This window comes from Fopius arisanus, unplaced genomic scaffold (assembly GCF_000806365.1).
Source record: "Fopius arisanus strain USDA-PBARC FA_bdor unplaced genomic scaffold, ASM80636v1 scaffold00031, whole genome shotgun sequence".
NCBI classification, from domain to species: Eukaryota; Metazoa; Arthropoda; class Insecta; order Hymenoptera; family Braconidae; genus Fopius; species Fopius arisanus.
Window position 1 is genome coordinate 673,124 of NW_011887770.1, and position 24,759 is coordinate 697,882.

The 24,759-nt window shown below is 38.2% G+C and overlaps 7 protein-coding genes across 13 annotated transcripts; 4 read left to right on the forward strand and 3 right to left on the reverse strand.

Moving 5' to 3' along the window:
• Positions 1-746: 746 nt before the first annotated feature.
• On the forward strand, positions 747-4,379 carry Stam (signal transducing adaptor molecule). The gene is made up of 4 exons (XM_011303290.1): positions 747-945; positions 1,746-3,017; positions 3,082-3,319; positions 3,483-4,379. The coding sequence occupies exons 1-4, from the start codon at positions 903-905 to the stop codon at positions 3,586-3,588; spliced, it is 1,659 nt and encodes a 552-aa protein (XP_011301592.1). The 5' UTR covers positions 747-902; the 3' UTR covers positions 3,589-4,379.
• A 211-nt stretch (positions 4,380-4,590) lies between these two features.
• On the forward strand, positions 4,591-5,925 carry LOC105265676 (protein KTI12 homolog). Its single transcript, XM_011303291.1, has 4 exons — positions 4,591-5,066; positions 5,322-5,460; positions 5,564-5,626; positions 5,721-5,925. The coding sequence occupies exons 1-4, from the start codon at positions 4,615-4,617 to the stop codon at positions 5,916-5,918; spliced, it is 852 nt and encodes a 283-aa protein (XP_011301593.1). The 5' UTR covers positions 4,591-4,614; the 3' UTR covers positions 5,919-5,925.
• A 22-nt stretch (positions 5,926-5,947) lies between these two features.
• Positions 5,948-8,677, reverse strand: LOC105265677 (UPF0586 protein C9orf41 homolog). Of its 2 annotated transcripts, none has more exons than XM_011303292.1 (7): positions 8,352-8,677; positions 7,877-8,102; positions 7,535-7,692; positions 7,204-7,344; positions 6,969-7,131; positions 6,655-6,888; positions 5,948-6,557 (listed from the first exon to the last, which is right to left on the reverse strand). In XM_011303292.1, exons 1-7 carry the CDS (start codon positions 8,498-8,500, stop codon positions 6,417-6,419), a joined length of 1,212 nt encoding a protein of 403 aa, XP_011301594.1. In that variant the 5' UTR covers positions 8,501-8,677; the 3' UTR covers positions 5,948-6,416. The 2 variants fall into 2 exon arrangements, with proteins under 2 accessions (XP_011301594.1, XP_011301595.1); XM_011303293.1 differs by having other exon boundaries at positions 5,951-6,557; positions 7,895-8,102.
• A 70-nt stretch (positions 8,678-8,747) lies between these two features.
• LOC105265678 (solute carrier family 12 member 9) lies at positions 8,748-12,342 on the forward strand. Of its 3 annotated transcripts, XM_011303294.1 has the most exons (3): positions 8,748-8,957; positions 9,050-9,147; positions 9,309-12,342. In XM_011303294.1, the coding sequence occupies exon 3, from the start codon at positions 9,317-9,319 to the stop codon at positions 12,053-12,055; it is 2,739 nt and encodes a 912-aa protein (XP_011301596.1). In that variant the 5' UTR covers positions 8,748-8,957; positions 9,050-9,147; positions 9,309-9,316; the 3' UTR covers positions 12,056-12,342. The 3 variants fall into 3 exon arrangements, with proteins under 3 accessions (XP_011301596.1, XP_011301598.1, XP_011301597.1); XM_011303296.1 differs by lacking the exon at positions 9,050-9,147 and having other exon boundaries at positions 8,748-9,026; XM_011303295.1 differs by lacking the exons at positions 8,748-8,957; positions 9,050-9,147 and adding an exon at positions 9,007-9,026 and having other exon boundaries at positions 9,312-12,342.
• Positions 12,343-12,657: 315 nt separating this feature from the next.
• Positions 12,658-16,560, reverse strand: LOC105265684 (transmembrane and coiled-coil domain-containing protein 4-like). Of its 3 annotated transcripts, XM_011303304.1 has the most exons (8): positions 16,479-16,560; positions 15,584-15,837; positions 15,165-15,464; positions 14,676-14,687; positions 14,443-14,575; positions 14,083-14,324; positions 13,121-14,025; positions 12,658-12,983 (listed from the first exon to the last, which is right to left on the reverse strand). In XM_011303304.1, exons 2-8 carry the CDS (start codon positions 15,618-15,620, stop codon positions 12,909-12,911), a joined length of 1,704 nt encoding a protein of 567 aa, XP_011301606.1. In that variant the 5' UTR covers positions 15,621-15,837; positions 16,479-16,560; the 3' UTR covers positions 12,658-12,908. The 3 variants fall into 3 exon arrangements, with proteins under 3 accessions (XP_011301606.1, XP_011301605.1, XP_011301607.1); XM_011303303.1 differs by lacking the exon at positions 16,479-16,560 and having other exon boundaries at positions 15,584-16,038; XM_011303305.1 differs by lacking the exons at positions 14,676-14,687; positions 16,479-16,560 and having other exon boundaries at positions 15,584-16,038.
• LOC105265683 (sperm-associated antigen 6-like) lies at positions 16,047-24,688 on the reverse strand. The gene is made up of 8 exons (XM_011303302.1): positions 24,611-24,688; positions 23,888-24,150; positions 23,417-23,627; positions 22,812-23,164; positions 22,415-22,717; positions 22,030-22,188; positions 17,082-17,227; positions 16,047-16,263 (listed from the first exon to the last, which is right to left on the reverse strand). The coding sequence occupies exons 1-8, from the start codon at positions 24,633-24,635 to the stop codon at positions 16,113-16,115; spliced, it is 1,611 nt and encodes a 536-aa protein (XP_011301604.1). The 5' UTR covers positions 24,636-24,688; the 3' UTR covers positions 16,047-16,112.
• LOC105265682 (uncharacterized) lies at positions 16,571-20,626 on the forward strand. 2 transcript variants are annotated; one of them, XM_011303300.1, is made up of 3 exons: positions 16,571-16,905; positions 18,609-19,179; positions 19,865-20,626. In XM_011303300.1, exons 2-3 carry the CDS (start codon positions 18,967-18,969, stop codon positions 19,955-19,957), a joined length of 306 nt encoding a protein of 101 aa, XP_011301602.1. In that variant the 5' UTR covers positions 16,571-16,905; positions 18,609-18,966; the 3' UTR covers positions 19,958-20,626. The 2 variants fall into 2 exon arrangements, with proteins under 2 accessions (XP_011301602.1, XP_011301603.1); XM_011303301.1 differs by lacking the exon at positions 16,571-16,905 and adding an exon at positions 18,071-18,222.
• Positions 24,689-24,759: the final 71 nt, after the last annotated feature.

Sequence of the window (24,759 nt, forward strand, 5' to 3'; positions counted from 1 at the left end):
TTAATCAGGGAGGCCTTAATTTCCTGACAGTTGCCACTGACAATGCGGGTAAATGAAAGAGAGAGGGAGAGGGATAATTAATGGTCTTGTAATCATACATTACTGGGGAAAATACATAGTAGACACCTCTGGAGACTTCAATGCATGTGAAACGAAAGTCAAAGGCCTCGCATTTTCACTGCTATTGTTGTAAATTTTTTTTATTCAATCGAGTCTCAATTTATTCATTTGCATTTAATTTGTACTTTGATACTTAAAGTATTTTAAAGGCTTTCAATTTTTGTAGTAAATAAAATCGTATAGAATTTTCAGAGAATTCTTCACGGAATTCATTGAATGAATGTAATGATTAATTAATTAACTGAATTTATGGAATATTCAGAGTAATTCAATTGAAAAACCAGAGAAAATTGAATTTTTAACAGAAAGCAAGTGAATTAATACGGATTTCTCCAATTATTTATTTATTTCAATCCCTTCATTAAATTGAAAAACCCCGAATTCCCTGGAATTTCCCTAAAATTCTTAAATAACAAATTAATTAATGATATATTCCAAAGTTTTTACGTTCTCAAATATCCGAATTATTAAAAATCAAATTACGATTTACATGTTAAAGCAATAATAAAATAAATAAAAAAATAATAAAATAATTTGTTCACCTCATCAGTCGTTAATAGAGGATTCCTCCAGAGGCAATGGCCCTGAAGATGGCGTCACCTGACTGTCATTAGTCATCGGTTTGTGTTTTCCACGGAGTAGATGTCATCCGAGAACTCCGAGATACTATTTGGTCAAGTGAAAATTGTTGTGATATTCCACCAATAATTAAATACCCCCATTTTATGAATAGCCATTGGTGAAGGTGTTGGTGATTTAGTGATAATCCTGAGAGGATAAAAATGTTTCGCTTTGGCAGCAGTTCTCCCTTCGATGCCGAAGTTGGTGAGTAATTACATTTACCTCCCTCCACCCTCTTTACCTCCCCTTAACCTCTGTTAATTCAGTTACACATTGGATCATATTTTTTCCTTTGTGGAGAATAATTCGGGGATTTTATTCCATTCCTCATGATTTTTCCATGATTTTACGATGATTTCTTGATGGGATGAACTGGAATTGTTTCAAGGGCATGAACTCATGGAGTAATGTCATGTGATCATATGTGCAATGACCTCGATTTCATGATTTCATTCTGGAATCAAGAGTTAATGATAACACGTCGATTTAGTAACGGGTAAATGGACCACTTAGTTTTTCAGGAATATCTTCGAACCGATAGGAGATAGCGAAATTTTTTCTGTACCTTTTTTGCAGCTCTCATTGGGATCTACAAATGAGGTCCTGACAAATATTTAGGTATCTCTCTTAAATTCGCAGTTATTCCTCGAGAAGGGAACCAGCGATTCGTGAGAGGAGACAAATTCATTCAGGGAATAGACTAGTTTTCGAGGGATATCTCAAAATCTGTGGTAGATAGCGAAAATTTAGTTGAGACAATTTTTTAGCTCTCGATCCGCTCCACAAAAAAGGTTCCGTGTAAAAATTGCGTATGTCTCTTACATTCGGAGATAATCCTCAGCAATAGCTCGCACTCTCTTGACAGCATCTACAGTTAAAAAAATCAATCATTTAAGAAAAAAATTACCAGTAAAAATGACAGAAAAACATTCTTGTTCTCTCTCATGAATCATCGCAAGATGATAAACCCCCAATTAACCCCTGATTAATCTTGCAACGAGCAGACAAGGCGACGAATCACACAAATACAACGGAGGACTGGGCAAGCATAATGGACGTATGCGACACCGTTGGTAGCTCCAGTGCAAAAGCCAAGGACTGCCTGAGATCGATCGTCAAAAGGCTGAACCACGAGGATCCCCACGTTGTCCTGCAGGCGATAGCCCTCCTGGACGCATGCTCGAGCAATTGTGGGAAGAATTTTCACCTGGAGATAGCCTCCAGGGACTTCGAGGGGGAATTGAAGAAGCTGCTCGGTCGCACCCAGCCCCAACTAGTCGAGAGAACAAAGGGACTGATCAAGAAGTGGTCCGAGGGGGACTTCAAGAGTGATCCACAGCTCAATCTCATACCGAGCCTCTACACCAAGTTGAAGCAGGATGGAATGGATTTTTCAGGGTTGACAGAGCCCCACAAGCACTCGTGTTCCACAGCTTCTGCTAATGCCTCCAAGGAAGAGGCTGATTTTGTCAGGGCCATTGAGCTCTCCCTCAAGGAGAGCAAGGGACAAGAAATTGCTCACAATTCACCCAAGGGCACTAGTCTTTACCCCAGTGTCAACGCCTCATTGGTGTCCACTAATATATTTGAGAAGAGGAAGGTCAGGGCTCTCTACGATTTCGAAGCTGCTGAGGACAATGAGCTGAGCTTCACTGCTGGTGATATAATCCATATTCTCGATGATTCCGATGCAAACTGGTGGAAGGGTGTTCGAGGCAAGATGGAGGGACTCTTCCCAGCGAATTTTGTAACTGCTGATTTGTCAGTGGAGCCAGATCATATTACAAAATTGGAGCAGGGGAGTAAAAAATCGGTGCAATTTGTGGAGGAGGTCGATGTTAAGACACTGAAGAGAGAACCAGAAATTATTGAAGTTGAGATTGATGAGGGGAAGATTGATAGACTCCTGCATCTTCTTCATGAGGCTGATCCACAGAGTGACACCAATGATCCACCGGAATTGTTGGATCTTGAGGAGCAAGTGATGGCGATGGGTCCTCTCATCGATGCTGCTCTTGAGAAAGTCGACAGAAGGCATGCCCAGCTTACCCAGCTCTCATCAGACCTCGTGGATGCTCTGAATCTTTATCATACACTTCAACGAGAGCCACCACCTCCCACCTCCTCATATCCCTACAACAAAATTCCACATCATCCGGTTTATCCTTATCCTAATCAGCCTCCACACATTTTCAATGGTATGCCAGGGCATCACCAGTTCTCTGGAAACTTTAATCCAAATATATCGATGCCACCAGGGGATTATATACCACCAGGTACAATATTGATGATTAATTAAACAGTTGGACAGGGAATTCATCTTGGTATTTATTTTTTCAGGGGCAATGACTGGTATGTCGATACCACAGCACTATCATCTACCCCCTGGGCATCATCAGCATCCACATGGGGGTCATCCTGGCGCTCCTGTTCCGGGACATCCTGGCGCTCCTGTTCCGGGACATCCTGGTGCACCTCATGGACATCATCCAGCCCCTCATCACCCACAGGGACTCCCCCAGCCCAATCTATCGAGTCAGATTCCAGAACAGACCAGCTTGCCTTATCAAACACAAGGGTAAGTCCTTCCAAATGAAAAATCAAAATTTATCCTAATCCAAATCCAAAATTTATCATTTAATTCTCAAGAAAAAATGTTTTTTTAAATGTATACAATTATTTTAATCGAGAGAAACTCAAGAGAAAAATTGCGATTTGAGGTGAAAACATTTTTTTTCCAGATTTCCACCTCAAGGTGTGCCACAGCAGTTCGTACCCCCAGGCCCCCAGGGGCCACCCCCTCAACAGGCCCCATATGCTCCTCCCAATGGTCAACATATGATGTGAAGAGAAAAATATCGAGTGCATACTCAAATCGTAACTATTTAATTAACGAACAATTCAAGTTCAATGGAAATAATCGAAAATAGCCAAAGAAGGGTTTTTATATGTATGAAAAGGCATTATCCATGGAATTCACCGGTCCTAGCAACTGTTGGCGGTTCAGAATAATCAGGAATTATAAATCCTGAAGCGAAAATCAGATCTGCAGTTTATTTAGTGAAACCATAACATTTTTCGTGGGGAAATCAATTCCCTCGATGTGTCACTCATTCCCTGAATATTTTCTAAATCAATTGGATAATTATTCAACTGCATTCCCAATTGATAAAAAATTTTTCTTCGTTATTTTTTAATCGATAATAAATGGACTTGAGTAATTGACGTCGAACAATATTTTATTCTTTCTTTGAGAGATGGTGAGACGAATTGGAGAGGTAGACTGCAATATTTTTTATTTATTTCCAGGTGTTACAGATGAACAGTTAATAGCCCAGAGTCTATGGAGTTTCAATAATACCCAGTACTTTATTCATTAAAGCAAACCCTTCGGTAGCTGATGAGTTCAGTGAACAATGTTTTTTGTTACGACCTTTAAAAGTATCGTAATTAATTATTCCGGAGCTTGATGGAGGAGAAATTGATGATTAATGTTTAATGAGGAGGAAACGAACCCCCGGGGTTCTAGTCTGTCCATTGTAAATAATCATGATTATGAGTACTGCGATATCACGATTGATGAACATTTATTTGTGAAATTATTGATGATTAATTAATAAATGATGCATTAAGGAAAATCACGTCTTCAATTCAGTTGTAAAACCACACGAAATCGAGTAGTTGGGGAATTTTCCCAGAATACTCCGAATCTACGAGAGATAGAAAAAAATTCACCTGATTCTTTTTTGCAGCTTTTATTCCACTTTATAAAAAAGATTCTAATAAAAATTTTGCTAATCCTCGTAGATTCAGAGATATTGTCGATTTTCAATGTCTTCCATCATGGAAATTCACCCAAAATTCTTTGAGGTTATGTCCAGTATTTTGCTACAAGATCCTGAGAAGATGCCTCTGATCATCATCACCGGGATCCCCTCGAGTGGAAAAACTCGAAGAGCTCTCGAAATAAAATCATTCCTCGAGGATAAAAATAAAAAAGTGGAAGTGCTCAGTGAAAGTGAACTTGTCATCAAGAGTGGATTCGATAAAAATGATTTCTACATGGACTCGAAGAAGGAGAAGGCCATCAGGAGTGAAATCAGGTCGAGTGTCCAGAGGACATTGAACTCCAAGGATGTTCTGATTGTCGATGGCAGTAATTACATCAAGGGATCGAGGTACGAGCTTTTTTGCTTGTCCAAGCTATATAAAACTCCACAGTGCACCATTCATTGTGATTTACCTGGAGAACATGCCTGGCTGTTAAATTGTGATCGAGAAGAGGATCGATATTCCAGGGACACTTTCGATGCCCTTCTTCTGAGGTAAACAATCATTCTATTAATTATTTTTTATATAATTCTGATAATTTTCCAGTGGCAATAAAACCTATGAATTTATAGACAATGAATTTTCCACTTTTATTTATTATTATAGTATTTGTTCGTTATTATTTGTTTATTCAGAAAATAGGGATACCAATGTTTATTTTATCTGTTGAATGCCCAAATGTTTATTTATTTATCGAGAGCTTAGGAATTTAATGATAAAAATTATTGTAATTAATTGGAAATTTTCAGGTACGAAACGCCTAACAACAAGAATCGTTGGGATAGTCCTCTATTTTCAGTAACTCCAGAGGATAAATTGCCTCTGGATGATATCTATCATTCACTCTATTCGGTCGATGCCCCAAAACCCAACATGAGCACCCAATCAGTAAGAAAAATGCACTATCAATTCTAAAAGAATGTTATCTGTCGTTAAAAAATCATTAAAGAAAAAATGTTCTAATCTCATTTATAAATTCTCATTCCCCCAGCCCACGGTATCTGCCACGAATTATCTCTACGAATTGGATAAGATCACCCAGGAAATAGTTAACGTGAGTATTAAATTAAATAAATTAAAGAATTTTCTTTGTTCTTCATAGAATATGCAATTAACGCGCTTCGTGAAATTGATTTAATAAATTGCAGGTCGTGACAGCGGCAGATCAAATGGGCATAACGAGCGACATTAAACTGCCTTCTTACAATTTAATAGTCGACAGGAGTACGAGTGCAGCGCAACTGACGAGACTGCGAAGACAATTTTTAACGTACAGTAAAATGCATCAGGTCGATTTGAACCAGATAGCCCAATTGTTTGTACAGTATTTAAATAAAAGTATATGAAACTAAATTATTCTGAAGAAATACGCCTATAGTCAACGTCAAAGTCTCTTTAATTTCATTTAATTAAGAAAAATTATGCGATATGCTGATCTGTTGGAGTGAATATATACAATAATTCGTAGAAAACGCAAGTAGATATAGCATGCATCAATTCTTTCTCAAATACGAAATGTCTATCTTCTCCTAAAAATATTAATCTGGCTCTCACATTGCAACAACGATATTCCATAGTGATATGGATATGAATAAATTTCAATTCTCATTTCCCTCTGAAATTGAGAGAAACAAAAAATTACACAAAGGCACTACTGATATACCATATAGTCAATTCGTCAACAAAAAGTGATTACTCTCTTATTTGTCCAGTGATATCCACGTTTTTTTGGTCATTCTTGTGATTTGTGCTAGTTAAAATATCATCGGATTTCACGAGAATATTTTGTACAATTTTATTTAGGTTATTAAAAAACTTTTCGATGGAAAAGTAAAAATGATGTCTCAATTTCCTGACTCCGTTCCATTGACGTATGTCAATTCTTTTTTCGATTTTCTACATACGAAGTAGACACTCTGGTACTCACACTGCAACATACTGTTTGTGTTTTGGGCGTACCGAGTTTTCATACGGGTTTGCTCTTTCTGAAATTGTAATTACGGATAAGACGATAAGAGATTGCTCAGTCATTTGTTAATTGAATTTCAAAGGAAATAATTTGTAGTAAATATCAATATTGACCTCGATTTGAAATCCAAACCCGAGAATAACATCTCTGACAACCTCGTAACTAGGTTCTATCGAGTCCTCCATTGGCATATCACTGAAGTGATAAAGGAGTGGCCCCAGGTTAATCCAAATGCCCCCAGGCTTCAAAATATTGTGGATTGTTTCAATAAACTGGACGACATTGTTGGCACAATCAATAAAAAAGCAAGTGGCCACACAATCCCAATGATTGCTTTCAGTGTACACCTGAAAATTTTTAAAATAAAAAAAATCAGTGAAAATCTCCGTATCTCCCCCAAAAAAAATCTGCAAAAAATATTCCCCACCTCCAGAAAATCCCCTGCAGTCATGGAAAATTGGGCGTTTTCAGGTAAATCACTGGGATTGACGTCTGGAAATGAAACTGCCTGGGTCTGATGTCCAGCGAGAAGATTATTCATGTACTGGTGAACCCAGGGGTGCACCTGATACGAATTAATTCCCCTGCACCTGAAATCCAAATCTCAAGTTTAATTCCACCTTAAAGAGATTAAAAATGGAAATTAATGAATTATGAATTACTTATTCAAGACGAAGTGCGAGGCAAACAGCATGAACAGAGAAAATTCATTTCCCTGACAGGTGTAACCACGTTTCGCTATTTCGTATGCCAGTCTTCCCAGACCTGCACCAGGTACCAGTACCTGAACATCAGCTGCATTCCTGAATTATTGGAATAATTGGGAAATGGATAATTGACCGATAATTCTCTCCTACAATTAATTAATCAATTGAAACGAATGAAATCAAATTGACAAGTTATCCACTACTGCAATAAATAATCGATAAATAAATGAATTACTCAATGAAATCGCAAGTGAATAACGAAATAATTAATAAATAAATGTAATACCAGAATTCAGCTGGAAATTGTGCAATAATTTCATCAATAATAGGCTGATAGCAGGTATCTCGTTCATCCTTTCCCTCACTACTCCAATCCCTCACCAATTGTTTAATGGTCGCTTGTACTTTCTCCTGATCAGCCAACACCGGTCGTGGATTGAGTGTCTGCAATCAGACCTACCTATATTCCCACAATAAGAATATTCGTACAAATGGAGACCATGAATTACTGGGGAAAATCGATCAATAACATCAATAAATAGATTTTTTGAAATAATGAGTCATCGAGAGGTCCGCAATACGAGGGGGACAAACATCATTAACATATCCCAATAAACATGCCACACACCATTGAAATTTGTCTTACACTGTCGGTATGAGTATTCGATGGATTGACATTCTCGAATATGTGGGATACGTCTTTTATGATGAGTTTTATAATATCGTCATTGTTCTCGATGCACAGCTTCACCTCCTGCAGATGTTCCCTGTATTTTGTTAATAATTTTTGGTGATGTGGAGGCAGGGACAGGAGATAGCTCTCAGTCTTTTTCACTCTTTGCAGCGAGTGTGGTCTGAAATACAATAAATAATTCATTAAAACAATTCTAATTCCCCGAAAGTGCCTTTTCACCAGGTTCAATATAAAAATAAAAAATCTCGAAGAAGGTTATGTGCACGACGAAAACAGGGAATAGCCCTGAAACTCTCAGTAATTGTCTCACTCGAGTTCATTGCATAATAAAACAGCTGAATAAGGGCAAGCCCTTGACTCGAGTTGTAGGGAGGAATTAATATCAGACGAACCCTTCGGGATAACTCACTTGTAATATTTAAACGCCGACACAATTCGCTGAAAGTGTTTTCTCTCCTCCTCGTCCTCATATGAGTCTGACATTTTTCTGTACCCATCAGCCATCGCCTCCATCCTGAGCCCTTTGTCCCTTTGCTGTCTGTGATCCCCAGGTATCATGAAAATATTCCCTCGACCTCCAGTCGATGCACCCACGAGATTCAGGTACCGATTTTTTTCCCTCGTGGCTTTTTTTTCTTTCTCTTATTTTATCCCCGGGTCTCGTGTCTCTTCCAGCCTCTTTCTAGCTTCTTCCTCTTCTCTCCCTCGTTTCGCTTATGGAGTATGTTTTTTCACATTTCGATTATCGATTTAAACAATCGAGTATCGAGTTTGACACAATCGATCCTGAACCGACAAAGACTAATTGGCTTTCGTGTTCGATTCGTTCGATTGTTGGAGTGTGTCGATAGGATTTTTGGGTTATTTCGGTTGATTCTGTGTTTTTTTTTGGTATCTTCTCGGTTTTTTTTTTTCGAGCCAACATGTGGGGATGCTCTTTGGAGTGCTGACCAGCTGGATTTTGGCGGGATTTCATTGTTTTCGGGGCTCGAAGGGGTGACAGTTGGTGACAACGGTGTGACATTCTTTTCATTTTTTGTTTTTTTATCGAAGCTCGAGGATTATTGTTGGAGTTATTATTCAGGTGTGATTCATTTATTTGTACAGGCACGGTGAGGGCTGCACATTGGAGATAATCCGCGATTAAAATTACTCGGGTGGGCGTGTTGTCTGGGTCTCCTGTTGATAGTGTGGACACGTCTCATGTATGACAGCTTTCAATAATTTGAAAAACTCTAAAAATTCCCCACAATATAATTTCAAATTTTCACGTCCAGAAAATCCCGTAAAATTCAAAATTATTTCAAAAAATAATAACAATACCAATAATATTAATAAATAAATAATAATTATCTGTTATTAACAGCAGAAAAAATGCTGGCCCCAGAGACAGGTTCAACCAACTCAGATGCTGTGCACATTCGAATTCACTCGGAGAAGGCGCCCCTGATCTCAGGACGTTCAATGCTCCGTCGTCTGGGTTCACTCCTGGGCATCAAAAAATCCTCGACAGCAATGTCAGACGGTTACGTAGAGTTCAGCAACCTGGAGTCACGAAATGGTCGAACCCTGGGAACATTTGCCGGAGTCTTCAGCCCCGTGACTCTCTCCATGTTCTCAGCCCTTGTGTTTATTCGAATGGGCTACATAGTGGGAAACGCGGGTCTCCTGGTAACCCTCGGCCAGTTCGTGATAGCTTATGCAATCCTCGTCTTCACGGTGGCCTCCATATGCGCAATATCGACTAACGGAGCGGTCGAAGGTGGTGGTGCATACTTCATGATCAGTAGAACCCTGGGACCAGAGTTCGGTGGATCCATTGGCACGATCTTCTTCATGGCGAACATCGTGTCATCTGCTCTGTGCATATCTGGTTGTGCTGAGGGAATAGTCGAGAATTTTGGTCCCAACGGATATTTCACTGGGTCAGCATCAATATTCCCTGATGGCAGATGGTGGAGATTTCTCTACTGCACTGTCCTCAATACTGCCAATCTCGTTGTCTGTCTCATCGGTGCTGCCATGTTCGCTAAAACGAGTGTTGCCATTCTCGCTGTTGTCTGCATTTGTCTATTCAGTGTTTTCATCAGTTTTCTCGATCGATCGGCCATGGAGGTGCCAATACCCGACGCCAATACCATCGTCAAGAACATCACTGATCACCTCAATGCATCTTACACTGGTATGAGATTAGACACGTTGATGAGCAATCTCTACTCAAACTACTCAGCGGATTACTCCAGCTCTGGCTCGATCTCATCATTCGCCTCGGTCTTCGGTGTGTTATTCTCAGGTGTCACTGGGATAATGGCTGGTGCCAATATGTCAGGAGAGCTGCAGAATCCAGGGAAAAACATTCCACGAGGAACTCTGTCAGGAGTGCTCTTCACCTTCGTGTGTTACATTCTTCTGTCGATATTCACAGCCGCAACCTCAAGTCGATTTCTCCTTCAAAACAACTTCATCTACATGATGCCGACGAATATCTGGCCGCCGTTCGTTGCCCTGGGAATTCTCACAGCGACATTCTCAGCGGGACTCTCCAATTTGATCGGCTCGAGTCGAGTACTGGAGGCCCTCGCTAAGGACAACGTCTTCGGTTCAGGCCTGTCATTCATCACTACAGGTATCTGGCGTGGAAATCCCATCGCTGCAGTCTTCACCTCGTGGTCCCTAGTCCAAACGATTCTTCTGATCGGTTCCCTGAATACAATAGCTCAGATAAATTCAGTCCTCTTTCTCCTGAGTTATCTGGCAACGAATCTGTCGTGTTTGGGTCTAGAGTTGGCATCAGCCCCGAATTTTCGTCCCACCTTCAACTATTTCACGTGGCACACAGCAACAATTGGCCTCGTGGGGACCCTGATAATGATGTTCATCATAAACAGCATCTACGCCTCCATCAGCATCATAATCTGTCTGATTCTTATAATCGTTCTCCATCTATTCAGTCCCAGTAAGAATGCAGCCTGGGGCAGCATCTCCCAGGCTCTCATCTTCCATCAGGTACGAAAATACCTGTTGATGCTGGACTCGCGAAAGGATCACGTTAAATTCTGGAGACCACAGATGCTGCTGATGGTGGCCTCCCCCAGGTCATCGTGCTTTCTCATCGATTTCGTCAATGACCTGAAGAAGGGGGGGCTATACGTCATTGGTCACGTGAAAACTGGAGAATTCAGTGGACAGAGTGTCGATCCTACCATCGAGGAGTACCCAAAGTGGCTCTCCCTCGTCGATCATCTCAAGGTCAAGGCGTTTGTAGAACTGACTGTTACGAAAACCGTGAGGGAGGGCCTTCAGCATCTCATAAGAATATCAGGAATGGGTGCTATGAAGCCAAACACTATAATCCTGGGTTTCCACGACGAGGAGACACCTAGGGATTTCTTCAGGGACTCCAAGTACAGGACTGAGCTGTTCGATCAGAGCAATTCATTTCCTCTGAGGGCAATCGGTGGTGAGAGGACTCTCGATGGAGTTCAGTACGTGGGGATGTGCAGTGATGTTCTCAGGATGAAGAAAAATCTCTGTCTCTGCAGAAATTTTCATCATCTTGATAAAAATATGATGGGAAAGGGTGGGAGTCTGGAGTTCATTGATGTGTGGCCAGTGAATTTTTTCAATCCCACTGAACAGGATCCTTTCGACACGACGAGCCTCTTCATGATGCAACTCGCTTGTATTATCAATATGGTGCCATCCTGGAAGGGTCTCACCCTCAGGGTGTTCTATGTTGATGTCCAGGAGGGAGGGAGTCTCAATATTTCGGATCCTGGGAGGGCTGGACACTTTGTGGGGGTCTCCATTGAGGCCAGGATAAGGAAACTCCTGGATATGCTGAGGATATCGGCGCAGATTCAAAAGGTTTCTGGGTGGAATGGTGGTACGGACAGGGGGGGAAGGGTTCTGGAGGCTAATCAGATCATCAGGAGACGATCTGGGGCAACTGCTGCGGTTTTTATGTATCTACCAGCTCCACCCAGTGCCACTTCCTGGGAGGAGGCCACTTTTTATCAGGAATATCTTCATCTACTTGGGGAACTCACCCTGGGACTCCCTCCCACTGTTCTCGTCCATGGCATCAGTGCTGTCACTTCTACCACTTTGTAACGAATATGTGTTCAGTATTCAAGGTTTTTAATTTTTAGGGAGGATATCAGGGGCCAAGTGAGATCTGTCGAATTTCATTCTTTTACCAATTATCTATTTATCTCGATAATCATGGGTGCAAGGGGAAAATAGTAAAGGAGTGTTTTTGGAGCTCGATAAATTTTGAACGAAAAAGATCTTTTCGTATTTTCTCGTACAATCAATGGTTTTCAAGATAAAATCATTTGGAATTTAACAAAATTGAAAAATTCGACTTATCTTACTTTATTATTTTACTACTGAATTGATAACTCGTGATAAAATATTAGCATTTGATTTATGATTGAAGTACTGAAATTGTTGAGGTGAGAAATTATTTTCGGGTGAATTTGGCTTAGGGGAAATGTCATTTTATGACTCGTTTTAGAACTTTTTACTTCGCCGAGTGATTCTCATTACTTTCCATAAATTAAGATTGAATTATAGTATTTTTACGAAATAACGAAATCTGGGGAATAAATTAATGATAATTGTACATAAAAGCCTGAGGGTTTTATACTAAATAAATAAATACCTAAACCTATCTGATAACATTCTGAGTTCAATATAACTCGATACCAATATACTGTATAAATATAATTGTTTAATATTTACCGTTTGTACATGAATTAATAAAAAATTATTAGTAACATGGAATTATTCAGCAGTAGATTAACCGAAGGCTGTGGTCCTCAATTAGTCTGGATAATACAATTATTTAAATAAATACCGCCAGCGGATTTGACGTACTTTCGACAGCAATTTTAATATTAATATATTTGACACCTCATTGCACCAATTGACTAGGCGATAGGGACGGATCTGTAGATTCAATTTATTTTTTCAATAAATCTGGAAGAGCCTTTGAAAGACAAGTGTCGGATTTTGATTCCTTCAGGTCTCCAGTGCTCTGGAAGTGAAAAAAGTGACATTCCATTCTAATCTTCTAATTTTCTATCTGAATTTTGTATAAATTCTCCTATTTCCGTTATTTTCTGAATTTTTAATAATAATTTTACAATAAGATCTCGAAAAAATCAAACTCACGAGATTTCGCTGGAGATTCCTCTGATCGTACTCCGACGTGGAATTCCTGAGGAGTCCATAGTCATCAAGGATCTCCCCAGGTCTGAGCTTGACCCCGACAAGCCTGAGGATATCCTCGAGCTTCTCCGAGTACTCCATATGACCCCCAACAACAGCCCCCAGGTCAATATTTTCGATTCCAGAGTGATTCAGAGGCATGAGCCCGGCAACAGCTGTTGTCATTGAGAAAGTCCTGTAAAGAAACCTGAGGAGCCAATCACTCCTGGCATATCCATTGACAACCCTTCCAGCTACTATTCTCGAGCACATGCCCCACTGTCTCTCATCAGCAGTGACAGGTGCCCCAAGGAGAATGGCATCCTGGACAATTCCCAGGGCATTTTTACCCCCAGTCTGGCACATCTCTCGAAGACAATAAAAAATTACTCGTGCACCGAGAGAGTAGCCGATGAGGGTGACAGGTCTCTTCCCATGTTGTCGACTCAGGAGGACATGTGCCAGGTGTTTGCCGACCTCGGAGCTCCGACGACAGCAGACAGACCAGGGATTATCAATGACCGATGATATAGAGAGAAGAGCAGTAGGCCAGGCTATCGCCGACATCAGACCACTCAGGATTGTGTACTTGAGTGCCTCCTGGGTGGCGAATGACACTGCCATGCTCAGAATGTACTCCAGCGCCTGACCCAATTCCACCAGGTACTTTGTTTCGTATCTCAGGGCGTACTGCTCCCTGGAAATGGCCAAGCACCTCCAAGGACGGAGGATTGCTCCAGGATCTTCAGACTTCAGCCATCCTGTTATGGCTATTGCTATGTGCAACTGACTGTCGGTTTGTGAGGCGCAACTTAGGGGCTGGAAGGAGAACTCCTCCAGGTGACCCACTCGTTTGTTCATCTTGTAGCCTGCGGAGGTTTAATGGCTCTGGAGTTCTCTTTGGGGATGCTTTAAGGAGATTTTACCTGTCAGTCCAGCTCCAGCAACTCCAAAAATTGAGCCAATAATTGTTACTCCAGCGGTGCTCGTCAAGGCGACGGTGGTTGCCCCTCCCAGGATGGTTCCCACTCCGACACCGATCAGAGGAGCTGCCAGTCCACCTGTCAATCCTATCAGAGTCCCACCAGCTAGAGTTGCTATTCCTACTGAAGCGTATCGCTTGATTTTCTTGATTTTTCTTCGACGATCACTCGCCCTCTGCTCTTCCCTGAAGATTATTATTTTTAATTCAATTATTTTTACTACTTTGATCTATTTTACTTTTTTATGGAATTTTGATTTTGATTTTTGTCTATTAATTCTCGGTTTTCGTTAAAAATTCTAACTCTGTTACTGTGGGCTCGTCATCGTTGAGCATCGACACCAGCGAGTGCTCGTAGAGTTCCACCAGGTCGAACGGCACGAGAAACAGATCAGAGAGTTTTCGGACTAGAACTCTCTGACGGGCGTCGTATTCTCCTGGAGGAATTATTGAGAATTTTAATTATGAAAATAATCCAGAAATTGTAATCATCTATTCTACTGTGTTTCAAGCATTTTTATTCCATTCGATAGTTACCTGATGCAATTCCTGGCAAAATAGAGCATTAAAAATGTTCGTCTTCATGTTTAGTACGGAAAATAGCTTTTCGGTGTAAATGTATTTCTTGTGTTTAGGATTTCAAAGTAATTGAAAAAATGTGAGACATAAAATAATTCATAAAAAGGCTAATGATTCAATTCAATTAATATTAAATTAATGAATGAATGATTTTTGTTATTACAAACCGAAAAATTTATCTGATTTAATTTTTTTTTTTAAATTCTCACCAATTCCATCAATTTACCAATTCATCGATTTATCTAGACAATAATTTATAAAGTATATAAACATCAATTATTAAAAACTCACATATATCCAATAATTTACAATAATTTAAATTATTCAATTAGATTCACAGAAATTTCAAGGGAATTAATGAAATTAATCATGTGTTTTCCTTTAACTCTTCTTTAATGAATAAAATTCCTAATCCTCTTGAGATAAATTTAATTAGAATACACTGACCACTCTGAACAGCAATGAAGACAGTCAGCTGGATCACCAGGATGCCCCTGCCATCGATTCCTGGCTCGTTCATCAGTAACGAGACGTAGGGCTTGGTATCCTGACCAGAATCACCCATCACCAGGACCATCATAACATTTTCCTGTGTCTCCTTCACTCGAAAATACCTGCACAACGATCTGACGTATTTCTCGTTGAACTCGGCATTGCATTCCCCAGGAAACAACTCCCCGAGGCAGATACTGCAGACAGATAAATACGCATAGATCCCACAATCTGTCATATGCGACGGTGGATTTCCTGGGGAATAAATAAATAATGAATAATTATATTTTTGGAGGAAAACAGAATTAACACGCACGATCCAGGAGATCAGGCTTAAATGGTAGATTAATAATTAATAATTAAGGATTGTTTACCCTTTTTATCGTCAGATTTAGTCTCCAGCTGCTCCATTGTGGTCCACAGATGTTGGGAATAATTTAATTAACGGAAATCCTCGGGGTTGATTGGAGTATTGATGAGATTTAAACAATTATCACCGCGTTAGGCACTGGGATACGAATATTACATCGCGGTTCTCATGATAATTGTGGTAATTCAGATCATGTGATAGGCGGCTCGATATCAATACTCCACAGGTTATGCTGTGACGTGGGTTCAATCCTGGCACCTAGATATCATTTTTAAAAATAGAAAAATCTCGGCAAGTACGAGAGGAAAAATTGTTTACGATAAAACTGTTAAACTGTTTTAATTTATTTGTAGAGGAATTTAAATGCAGATGATTATCTTGGGGCTCTCATTTTTTCAACTGGATTTATTTTGTAGGAATAATTTTTTTTAGGAATTATTAACGTTTTTTAATTTTTGTGGACGGTTTATTATTTATTATTATTAGTTTTTTCATGTTTTTTTTAAGTCAGTCATTTTTTTTTTATCGGTTCATTAATATTTCTCGCCATTCAGGGACAACGCAGAGCTGATGGATTTTTCTGATGATCTCTTTCGATTGAACTCTTCAATATTCGGCGGTAATTTCGGTTTGTACGTATCGACGATCGCTAGGATTGTATCGGGGTATCCAGGGGAGAAATACCTTCAATTGAAAATAAAATATTGCAATTATTCCACTGAACTGTGACGTAATTTCAATTTAATTTTGTAAATCTTGAAATTTTTGGGGAATTCTCTCCAGCATTTTATTTTTCTGTCAATTACTATTCCATTTATTCTCCCACACATTCTTAAATTCAAATTATCAAACAAAAAACGTCATCAAGATGTCATTAAAGGGCCCAACACATCACTAACCTGGCCACATGTACAAGCCCCAGCTGACGCGTACGTACAGATCAGCTGTCCATAAAAAAATGGCAGCCGCACAGTTAAATTCCACGTCAAGCAAAACAAACACTCAATTCCCACGCAAATAAACAAAGTACATGAAAATAAACAAAATACCCGAACAATTTTCACATTTCACAACAATGTCATGTGCCACAAGTGCTGAACCACGATTGCCTCGTGTTGTCGGAGTGATCAATGTGCTGTGAGTGTTTTTATAAAATTTTTTTATCTAAAAAATACGAGTGAAATTCCAGAGTGGAGAATGAACTATATAGGCCCGAGCCCAGTAATTTCGATGAGTTGTGAAGAGATTTTAGCGAGTGTTAATCAAGTGTTCGCGATGACGTGATAATGAGGCGATTGAGAGGCGAAGGATTCGAGGATTCACCAGGTGAACACCAGATTTTCCAAATTGTTAAGACAAAGTAGATAAAAATAATTGTACGAATGTGGATAAAATGCACGGAGAGTTGATTATCAGGAGAATAAATTAATGGAGTAATTAATTAATTAATTAAGCTACTGGGGATGTCTGCTGGTTGATTTGAATCGATAATTCTTTGGTACCTGACGATTTCCTCGGGGAAACACGACAAAATGATCGCCTGGTACTGGGAAAGGGTTGACCCAGGGTCCAGGTCGACTTCCTGGATTTTCCTGAGACCTCCCATGGACACGAAGAGTCTCCTGGCCTTCGGGTCCTCGGGGAGAATCTGGAGATGTTCATTAATTCGTTTGCATTCTATTAATTATTCTCATTCAGCGGATATTTCATTTTTTTTTTCAATATTCGGGCTTTTGCGTTTTTCCAATTGCGTATTGCGTTGGAAACTATTTGCAGTCAATGATAATTGGAGTGTTATCATATCACCGCAGGCTGATAATTATAATCACATCATAGGAAACGCTCGTGTAAAAGATTAATGGAATGGTTTTCTGGGAAATTCTAGGGAATGTGGAAACTCTGAAAAAATCAGGAATTTTCCAGATTTCCTTTCGATATTCATCGAATTTTTTAAATTGAATTAAAAAATTGTAATATACGATTTAATCCCTCCATGAACTTGAATATTTCTTAAAAACTATAAAAAATGTCTGAAAATGTCAACGAATTAAATTGTTTTATAAAAGAAAAAAACATAATCGATCAGTAATTTAAAAAATTGTTTAATTAAATTAACAACTCGAGGAGAATACCAGAATCGAAAGAATTCCCATTAATAAATTGAATAAATAAATATATTGCTGCAATCGGTCCTTTCACATTTTGATTGTTGATAAGAAAATTTCTGGGGGATTGACATCTCCATGGAAATTCAGGACAATCAAGGAAAATGGTGGAAAATCAAGGAAAATCAAGGGAAATCAAGGGAAATCAAAGAAAATCAAGAGAAATCAAGGGCAATGCTGTAGAAAATACTGATCACCAGCTATTGATAAATGTGTTACATCGTTGGGTCTAAGAATAAGGCTTCCTGAAACCTGACCCATACACACAAGCATTTCAGTGCCATTAATATTGTTCAGTCGATACAGTCCCGTTGGTGGCAATTGACAGCCACCACACTGGAGATTCTAATAAAATTCGCATTCCTCAATCCCCTCGTCACAACATAAAAATCAGTATCACAAAAACATTCAATCATCACTTGACGATCGCACATTGATTCAACCAGACAATCAACTCTGTTTCCCACGATTTCTCATGGTAAATGCCCCATTTACCTCTTAAACTATTAAACTATTATCTGTGAAGCTCTACAATTCAGTGGTGAAGTGGAACATAAATAAAAGATTATCACACCATTTTTTTTTTTTTATTCAATTATCTTCGTAATCATTGGCGATGGGATCGGGAGAATTTTATCAGCTGCTGAGGAGAAATCATTATTATTCATTCAACCTGGCGTCAATCTTATCTAGAATTCAACTGCCCTTTGAGTGAATTCCATTTTGTTATCAGAAACAATTAATCAGTAATCCCCTTTTCCTCAAGCTGACGCCACGTGAGAGCAAACACCGGAGAGCAAATAGCTTTAAATAATTCACATGGCAAACGAATTTTCCCTCATCTGACAAATAAATTATCATCAGTTCTAGATGGACGATTGACCCCGAGGCACGTCAATCCACTATCGAGAGTAGAGATCATCAACATCCCGATGCATCACGCAGCAAACAAGAGTGTCTAGAAAAAAAAAACGAGTCATCAATTTTCCAATCGCAAATTTCATAAATAACGGTTGAGAAGTAAATGGGAACGATAGAATCATCTCCGTCGTGACGACAAATAACTCGAAAACAGGAGCGATTACGTCAAATCGTAAATCTTGGTGGCAAACTTGGAGATCTTGGAATTAAATCATTTGGTGCGAGACAAATTGCGGTATCACTTGGTGAGAGGCTGTGGTGTGGAGAACTTCATGAGTTTCTGGGTAATTCGTCGATCAAGATGATTAATCAGCAGAGGGTCATCAGTTCGGGTGAGACCAATGGACAATTTCATCATACTCCGGTGTCTGCTAAACCATCCGTGGTTTCTGTGTCCAGTATTGACTCGGATGTCAGTGATCGGAGGGATGTCAGGGAGGCACTTTACTCGGGAATATTCAGGAGACACAGAAAAACCATTTTGGTACTCGGCAGTTTCCTCAAGATGTTAAGGGTGAATAGAAATGTTAATAATTATGCTAGTATCAAGGCGAATGATGATGCCGATGAGTAGGTGGGATTCATGTGGAAATTTTGAGTTAGAGGTTTTCGGTTTTTGGGTTTTATTTGGGGATGGAGGGGTAATAGCGAAATTTTTGTGGAGATGTTTTTTGTAGAGGTTGAAATGTTCGGGGGAAGAAGTCCTTAGAGGAAAATCGATAGCTCTCGCGGGTTTGGAGATATTCGTGAAAAATGCGGGTGGTGGATTAATCCGATTATTGCACTTCGAATTTTTTGGGATTCAGTTTTTCAGGGATATCGCGAAATCTGTGAGAGATAGTGAAATTCGGTTCATCAGCTTTTTTGGGGAGTGGAGTGAGAGCTACAAAATCGGTTCTGATAAAAATTCTCTAGCTCTTTTAGATTGCGAAATAAACACCAGTTTTTGAAAATATTGAGACATTTCGCGACTCTATAATTGTGATAATCGAATAATTAGAACATGAAATTACTTCCAATTCCTTTCAACAAAATTTCTTCATGGATTGAAAATAACTCGAGATACCCCTGCCCTTCCCCCACCGCCAGATAATCGCTATGAAAATTAATTATTAAGAATACAATTAGCGAAACGACAATTGGGGAATTTTGGGAAAGTTTGTAAATTTTTTCGTTCTCTCTTATTGAAATTTTTGCAGAAAAATTTGAACAAAGTGCAAGCACTGAGTCGAATACTGGCCATGATCGTAATGAGATTCGACCATAATGCAATGTCCCAACCATTCTATTAAGACACTGGACGGATTTGATGTGATTTCAAAGACACTTCACTGAAAGTAACGATACAAATGCCTATGATAACACCAACTTTAATATTTCGACTTAAACTTCTCAAATTCATTCGAAAATTCAATCGATGGAAAATATACTCGTCACAGGATCAAACGCAATGCCTTATCTGTTTGTCGTAAAAATTCGCGAGGAATATCGAAATAATTCCCATATACCCTAAAAAAATTAATAATACGTGTAAAAAAAAAAAGGAAAATCGCATTTTATAGATTTTTAAATATAAATTCGGTCCATTCCACATATTTTGAGACATATTTTTCACATCCCAGATTTTTTCGTATAAGAAATTGTTAATTAATTGTGTTATTTACAAAATTAATTGAATTTTTTAATTAGATGTTGTAATAAAAATTATTTTAAATCTTCATTCCATTTTTATGAATGTGTCTCCTCAACTGCCAGTAGTTAAACATTAATTGTGATAATTTAGCGTTCGCCAATGTCACATTATTCCAAATAACTCGCGGAAATGCAGTAAAATATTATAAATAAAACGAGCAAGAGTGAACGTATGAAACATATTTTCATTGCGCCTTTTTTATTCACTTGTAAAATCATTATTAAAAATGTAATCGACCATCTTTTGTAATAAAAATACTTTAGATATTTATCCTCGTGTATCCTTTGAGTCCTCTCTCTGCGATTTGAAGATATTTCAATAGTAAAATTAATCTGTCGATTATTCGATAACAAAAGCCTTTAGTGAACATTTGCCTCTGTACAATCAAGTCTGATAACAATATCGATTTATAATGAGAACATAATGAGTCTCGTTAAACTAAAATATGCGATGAAACCAAAAGACTTTTTACGCTTAATCATTTTCTATCTCAATTACTGCCACTTGTGGAAAAATTTAATACACATTTTTTGCGCTTTCTCTGAGGAATTCTATTTTCTATACATTTACTCGGAATTTGTGTATGGATTTTCCAAATAATTTATCCTGTAGCGATTTTTTATTGTTTTCTAGGAATTTATTATGAAAAATTAATAAAAATGTAAAATGAATTTTGAATAAAATTTTTATTGAATTTGAAGATAATTTCTGATGAATTCCAATCAAAAAAGAAAATAATTCCCAAAATTTCACAGAAAGCGCAAATTTTTTCTGAATTTCCATAGTTTTTCATTTTGATAACGAAATCAAATTTGATACTGAGAATTATTCAATGTTCAGGACTCCTGGAAATTTTTGGGATTGAATTCAGTAATGAAATGATAAAATTAAACAAAACATTAATTATTGCAAAATATCCGATAAAAATACCTGCAAAATGTCGTCACGAGTCGATTAATCATTTTATTACTGAATAATCTCTTCTCGTAATTGCATTCAGATAATAGATGAAGAGAGGAGAGAAGAAAAGGTTCTTATATTTATAATGTAAACCGAGATAATGAAATCCTCATTGAAGGTACGACAAAGTGGGTGAATAGTCTCTTTCGCGAGCAATTACATTATTTACTGTGGAATATATAGACTGGGTCTATATCGTAAAACAATAAATCACTCGGAGCAAAAGTACTTGCACGACAGAACGCGAAAATTATCAAAAGCATAGAATAAAGATGAAAATCAGAAAATCAGAAAAAATGGTGCATGTAGAAATAGTATGAATATTCGCTGTGTATCATGTCTGTTTATACCATTTATTTTTTTCAATAATTGTTCCTTTATTTGTAAGCGAATTGTGTAAAAATGGAGAATAAAGCTCTTGCTAATAAATATTTACTCATTATTCCAACAGATCATTGAGTAGAAAACGCCAAAAGTTCAATTTCAAATTGAAAAACAAGAACTTATCATTTTTTTACGAGAATCGTTTTATAATATTGATGATTCTATCGTTAAAAAACGATATCCTTTTTTAATAAATAATTCAGCCATTTTTCTTTGGATTTTTAATTTTAATTTCAATTTCATTGCAATTTCAATGAAAAAATCTTTAAAAAATCGCAAACGCCTCAGGATATTGCGAGAATTTTCGAGATATAAAGAATCCCTTACCTTACTCAACTGCTCCAAAGTGTACTTGAGGATATCTGGGTGGGTGACCTGGAGGAACGGCTCCAGGAACTCGATATCCTGGCATCGACTCAAAATGCTCTTCAAAGTGAATTTTATTTTCAGTTTCAAGTCCTCAGAGCTGTCGTTGGATCTGTAAAGCTAAACCGAAAGATAAATTACTAATAAATTAATATTCACAGATATAATCACATCATCCGATGAATAGATCATTAATATAAGATCAATAAATCATGGAGATCCACCGATTTATCAATATTAAAATATAAATGATCAATTTTTCAAATTTTAAATATAAATTCAGTCAATTCGATGTTTTAATGTGTTTTTTTCACATCTTCCTGATTTTTGTGTCTTTAATTCGCACCTGAAGAAGCTTGGGGAAGATGTTGGTGGCAGCGACAGCTTCTGCATGTTCCTGGCTGTGTTTTCCAATCTGCCCCAGTGCCCAGATAGCAATGGAAATAATCGAAGGATCATTTTCCTCATTAAGAATTAATGACAGCTGAGAAATTCCCCCAGAGCTCGCGATCATGATGGCACTCTGAGCTGAATGACCTGCCATGTAGCCAAGAGCCACCACACCAGGAAGTCTCGTCGATGATTTCGTGTTCTCCAGGAATTTAATGAGAGATTCAATTCCACCAGTATTAACAACCAATTGCGATAACTGAGGAATAAAAATAAATGACAAAATATTGAAACAAGACGTCAACAATTTGAAGGAATGATTAATAATTTTTTAATGAATTTTAGGGAATTACTTCTTGACTGTGTTTTATGATTTCTCGTACGAGAACAGCTGCGGCTTTTCCCACGTTCTCGTCGTCGTGCCCCAGGTGTACCAGAACTTGGGGAAATATATCAGCTTCAACGACAGCTTCTGCTAGTTCTGTCGAGTGTCTGCTGATGTTGGCGAGGGCATGGAGTGCCTGTCTCTTCAATTTACCATCAGAATTCTGGATTGATCGAGCCAAAAAGGATATTGCCCCGGAGTTGATCACCAATTGAGCCAAATTCTCCGAGTGCTTGCTGATGTCGCAGAGGGCGGATGCACTTATCTGCTTCAGGCAGATATCAGACTCCTGGAGGCACAGGACGAGCAGGGGAATTGCACCTGAAGAATTCATTATATCTCTCTTTAAAAAATTTCTAAATCCCATAATAAATAAAAATTCATAGATAATTCATCAATAGATGATTAATTGATTGATTAAAGCCTCATTTTTTATATTCAATTTAATTTAGAAAATTTTATCTATTCGAAAAATGAGGTGGGACGAAAATTCATCAGTTAATGATCTTTTGAATTTTTTTGGAGGTGTTTTTTTTTTAATATGATATTGTTGTTTAATTTGTTTATAAGTACCAGCATTTGCCACGATTTCAGAAAGACTCTTATCGTGTCTTGCAATATATCCGGTGGCCCAAGCAGCCGCTTCCTTCACTCCGGAATCAAAATCATCCAGACAAATAATAATAGTCTTCAATCCCCCAGCCTCCACCACCCCTCTGGCCATCTCCATCGAGTGTTTCGATACAGCTCGTAACACAAAGAGAACAGCTTTTTTCAAGAATTTCTGTAATTAAAGAAATTCAAAACTTTCTCATCTCCTTGGCCACCGCACAACGAAGAAATTCAATAAAAATTACAAAAACCGTTTTGAAAATTATCAATTTCTGCAGAAAATCCGGAAATTCATTCAGAGAATGGGAGAATATTTTTAAACAAATTATAAATAGTTTTAAATTGAGGATCTGCACAATTTTTATTGGATATTTCTCCGCGTGCTGCTTTTTTATGCAGAATTTTACTTTGAGCTTACATTGTAATTCGTACGTTTTGCTTATCGATATTTTTAATCAACCCTGTTATCACGTTTCTTTTGATTACGTCCTCGGCAAGGCGAACATTGAAATTGACTAGTCTTCCTAGGGCTATCACTGCGTGCTGCTGGACCGAGGGATTTTTGTCAGTGAGAAGCGGCTCCAGGAGGTTCAGAACTCCAGCTAATTCCAGGGCATTTATATTCTCAGGTCTCGATGCCAAGTCTGATATTGTTTTTACGAATGTCAAACGGGCGATTTGGTAGTCATTGAATGCTATTAAAAAAATTATTACTTCATCAAAAAACTAGTTAATGAGTAGCAAAACCAGTTTTTTACCAATTTATCTAATTATCTCGGTAATGTGCAGAATTTTGAAAAAAAAGGCAATAACATTTTTTGAGGGGAATTTCATCGGCTATGAAAAAGTCTTCTGACTTTTTTCTCTTAGTCTAATTGTTTTCGAGGTAATGAGTAATCCATGTATTCATTTTTTTTCGCTCAGTCATGCGCTCATGCTAATTGTGCAATTATCTCGTGAATAAGTGGATTTTTATTGACAAGTAAAAAGACATTTTTTTTCAAGAATTTTTCGAGCTACAAAAAAGTTAAATAACATTTCACTCTAAATCGAATTGCTTTCGAGATAATCGGTTGTTTAGAGAATGTATGTTTAGTAAAGAAGTTGATAATTAATTGATAATTAATAGATAATTAATTGATTTGTTTACTGTACCTTGTAATATCATTCGTCCCGTCATTGCGATGAATTTAATGATCGAATGATGTGAAAAATTCGGAATTGCATTGAAGATTAAATAAATAGCGGGTCTCGTTACACCACCGGTTGAGTCCTTCCTAGCAACGCCATAGCAACAGTCAATT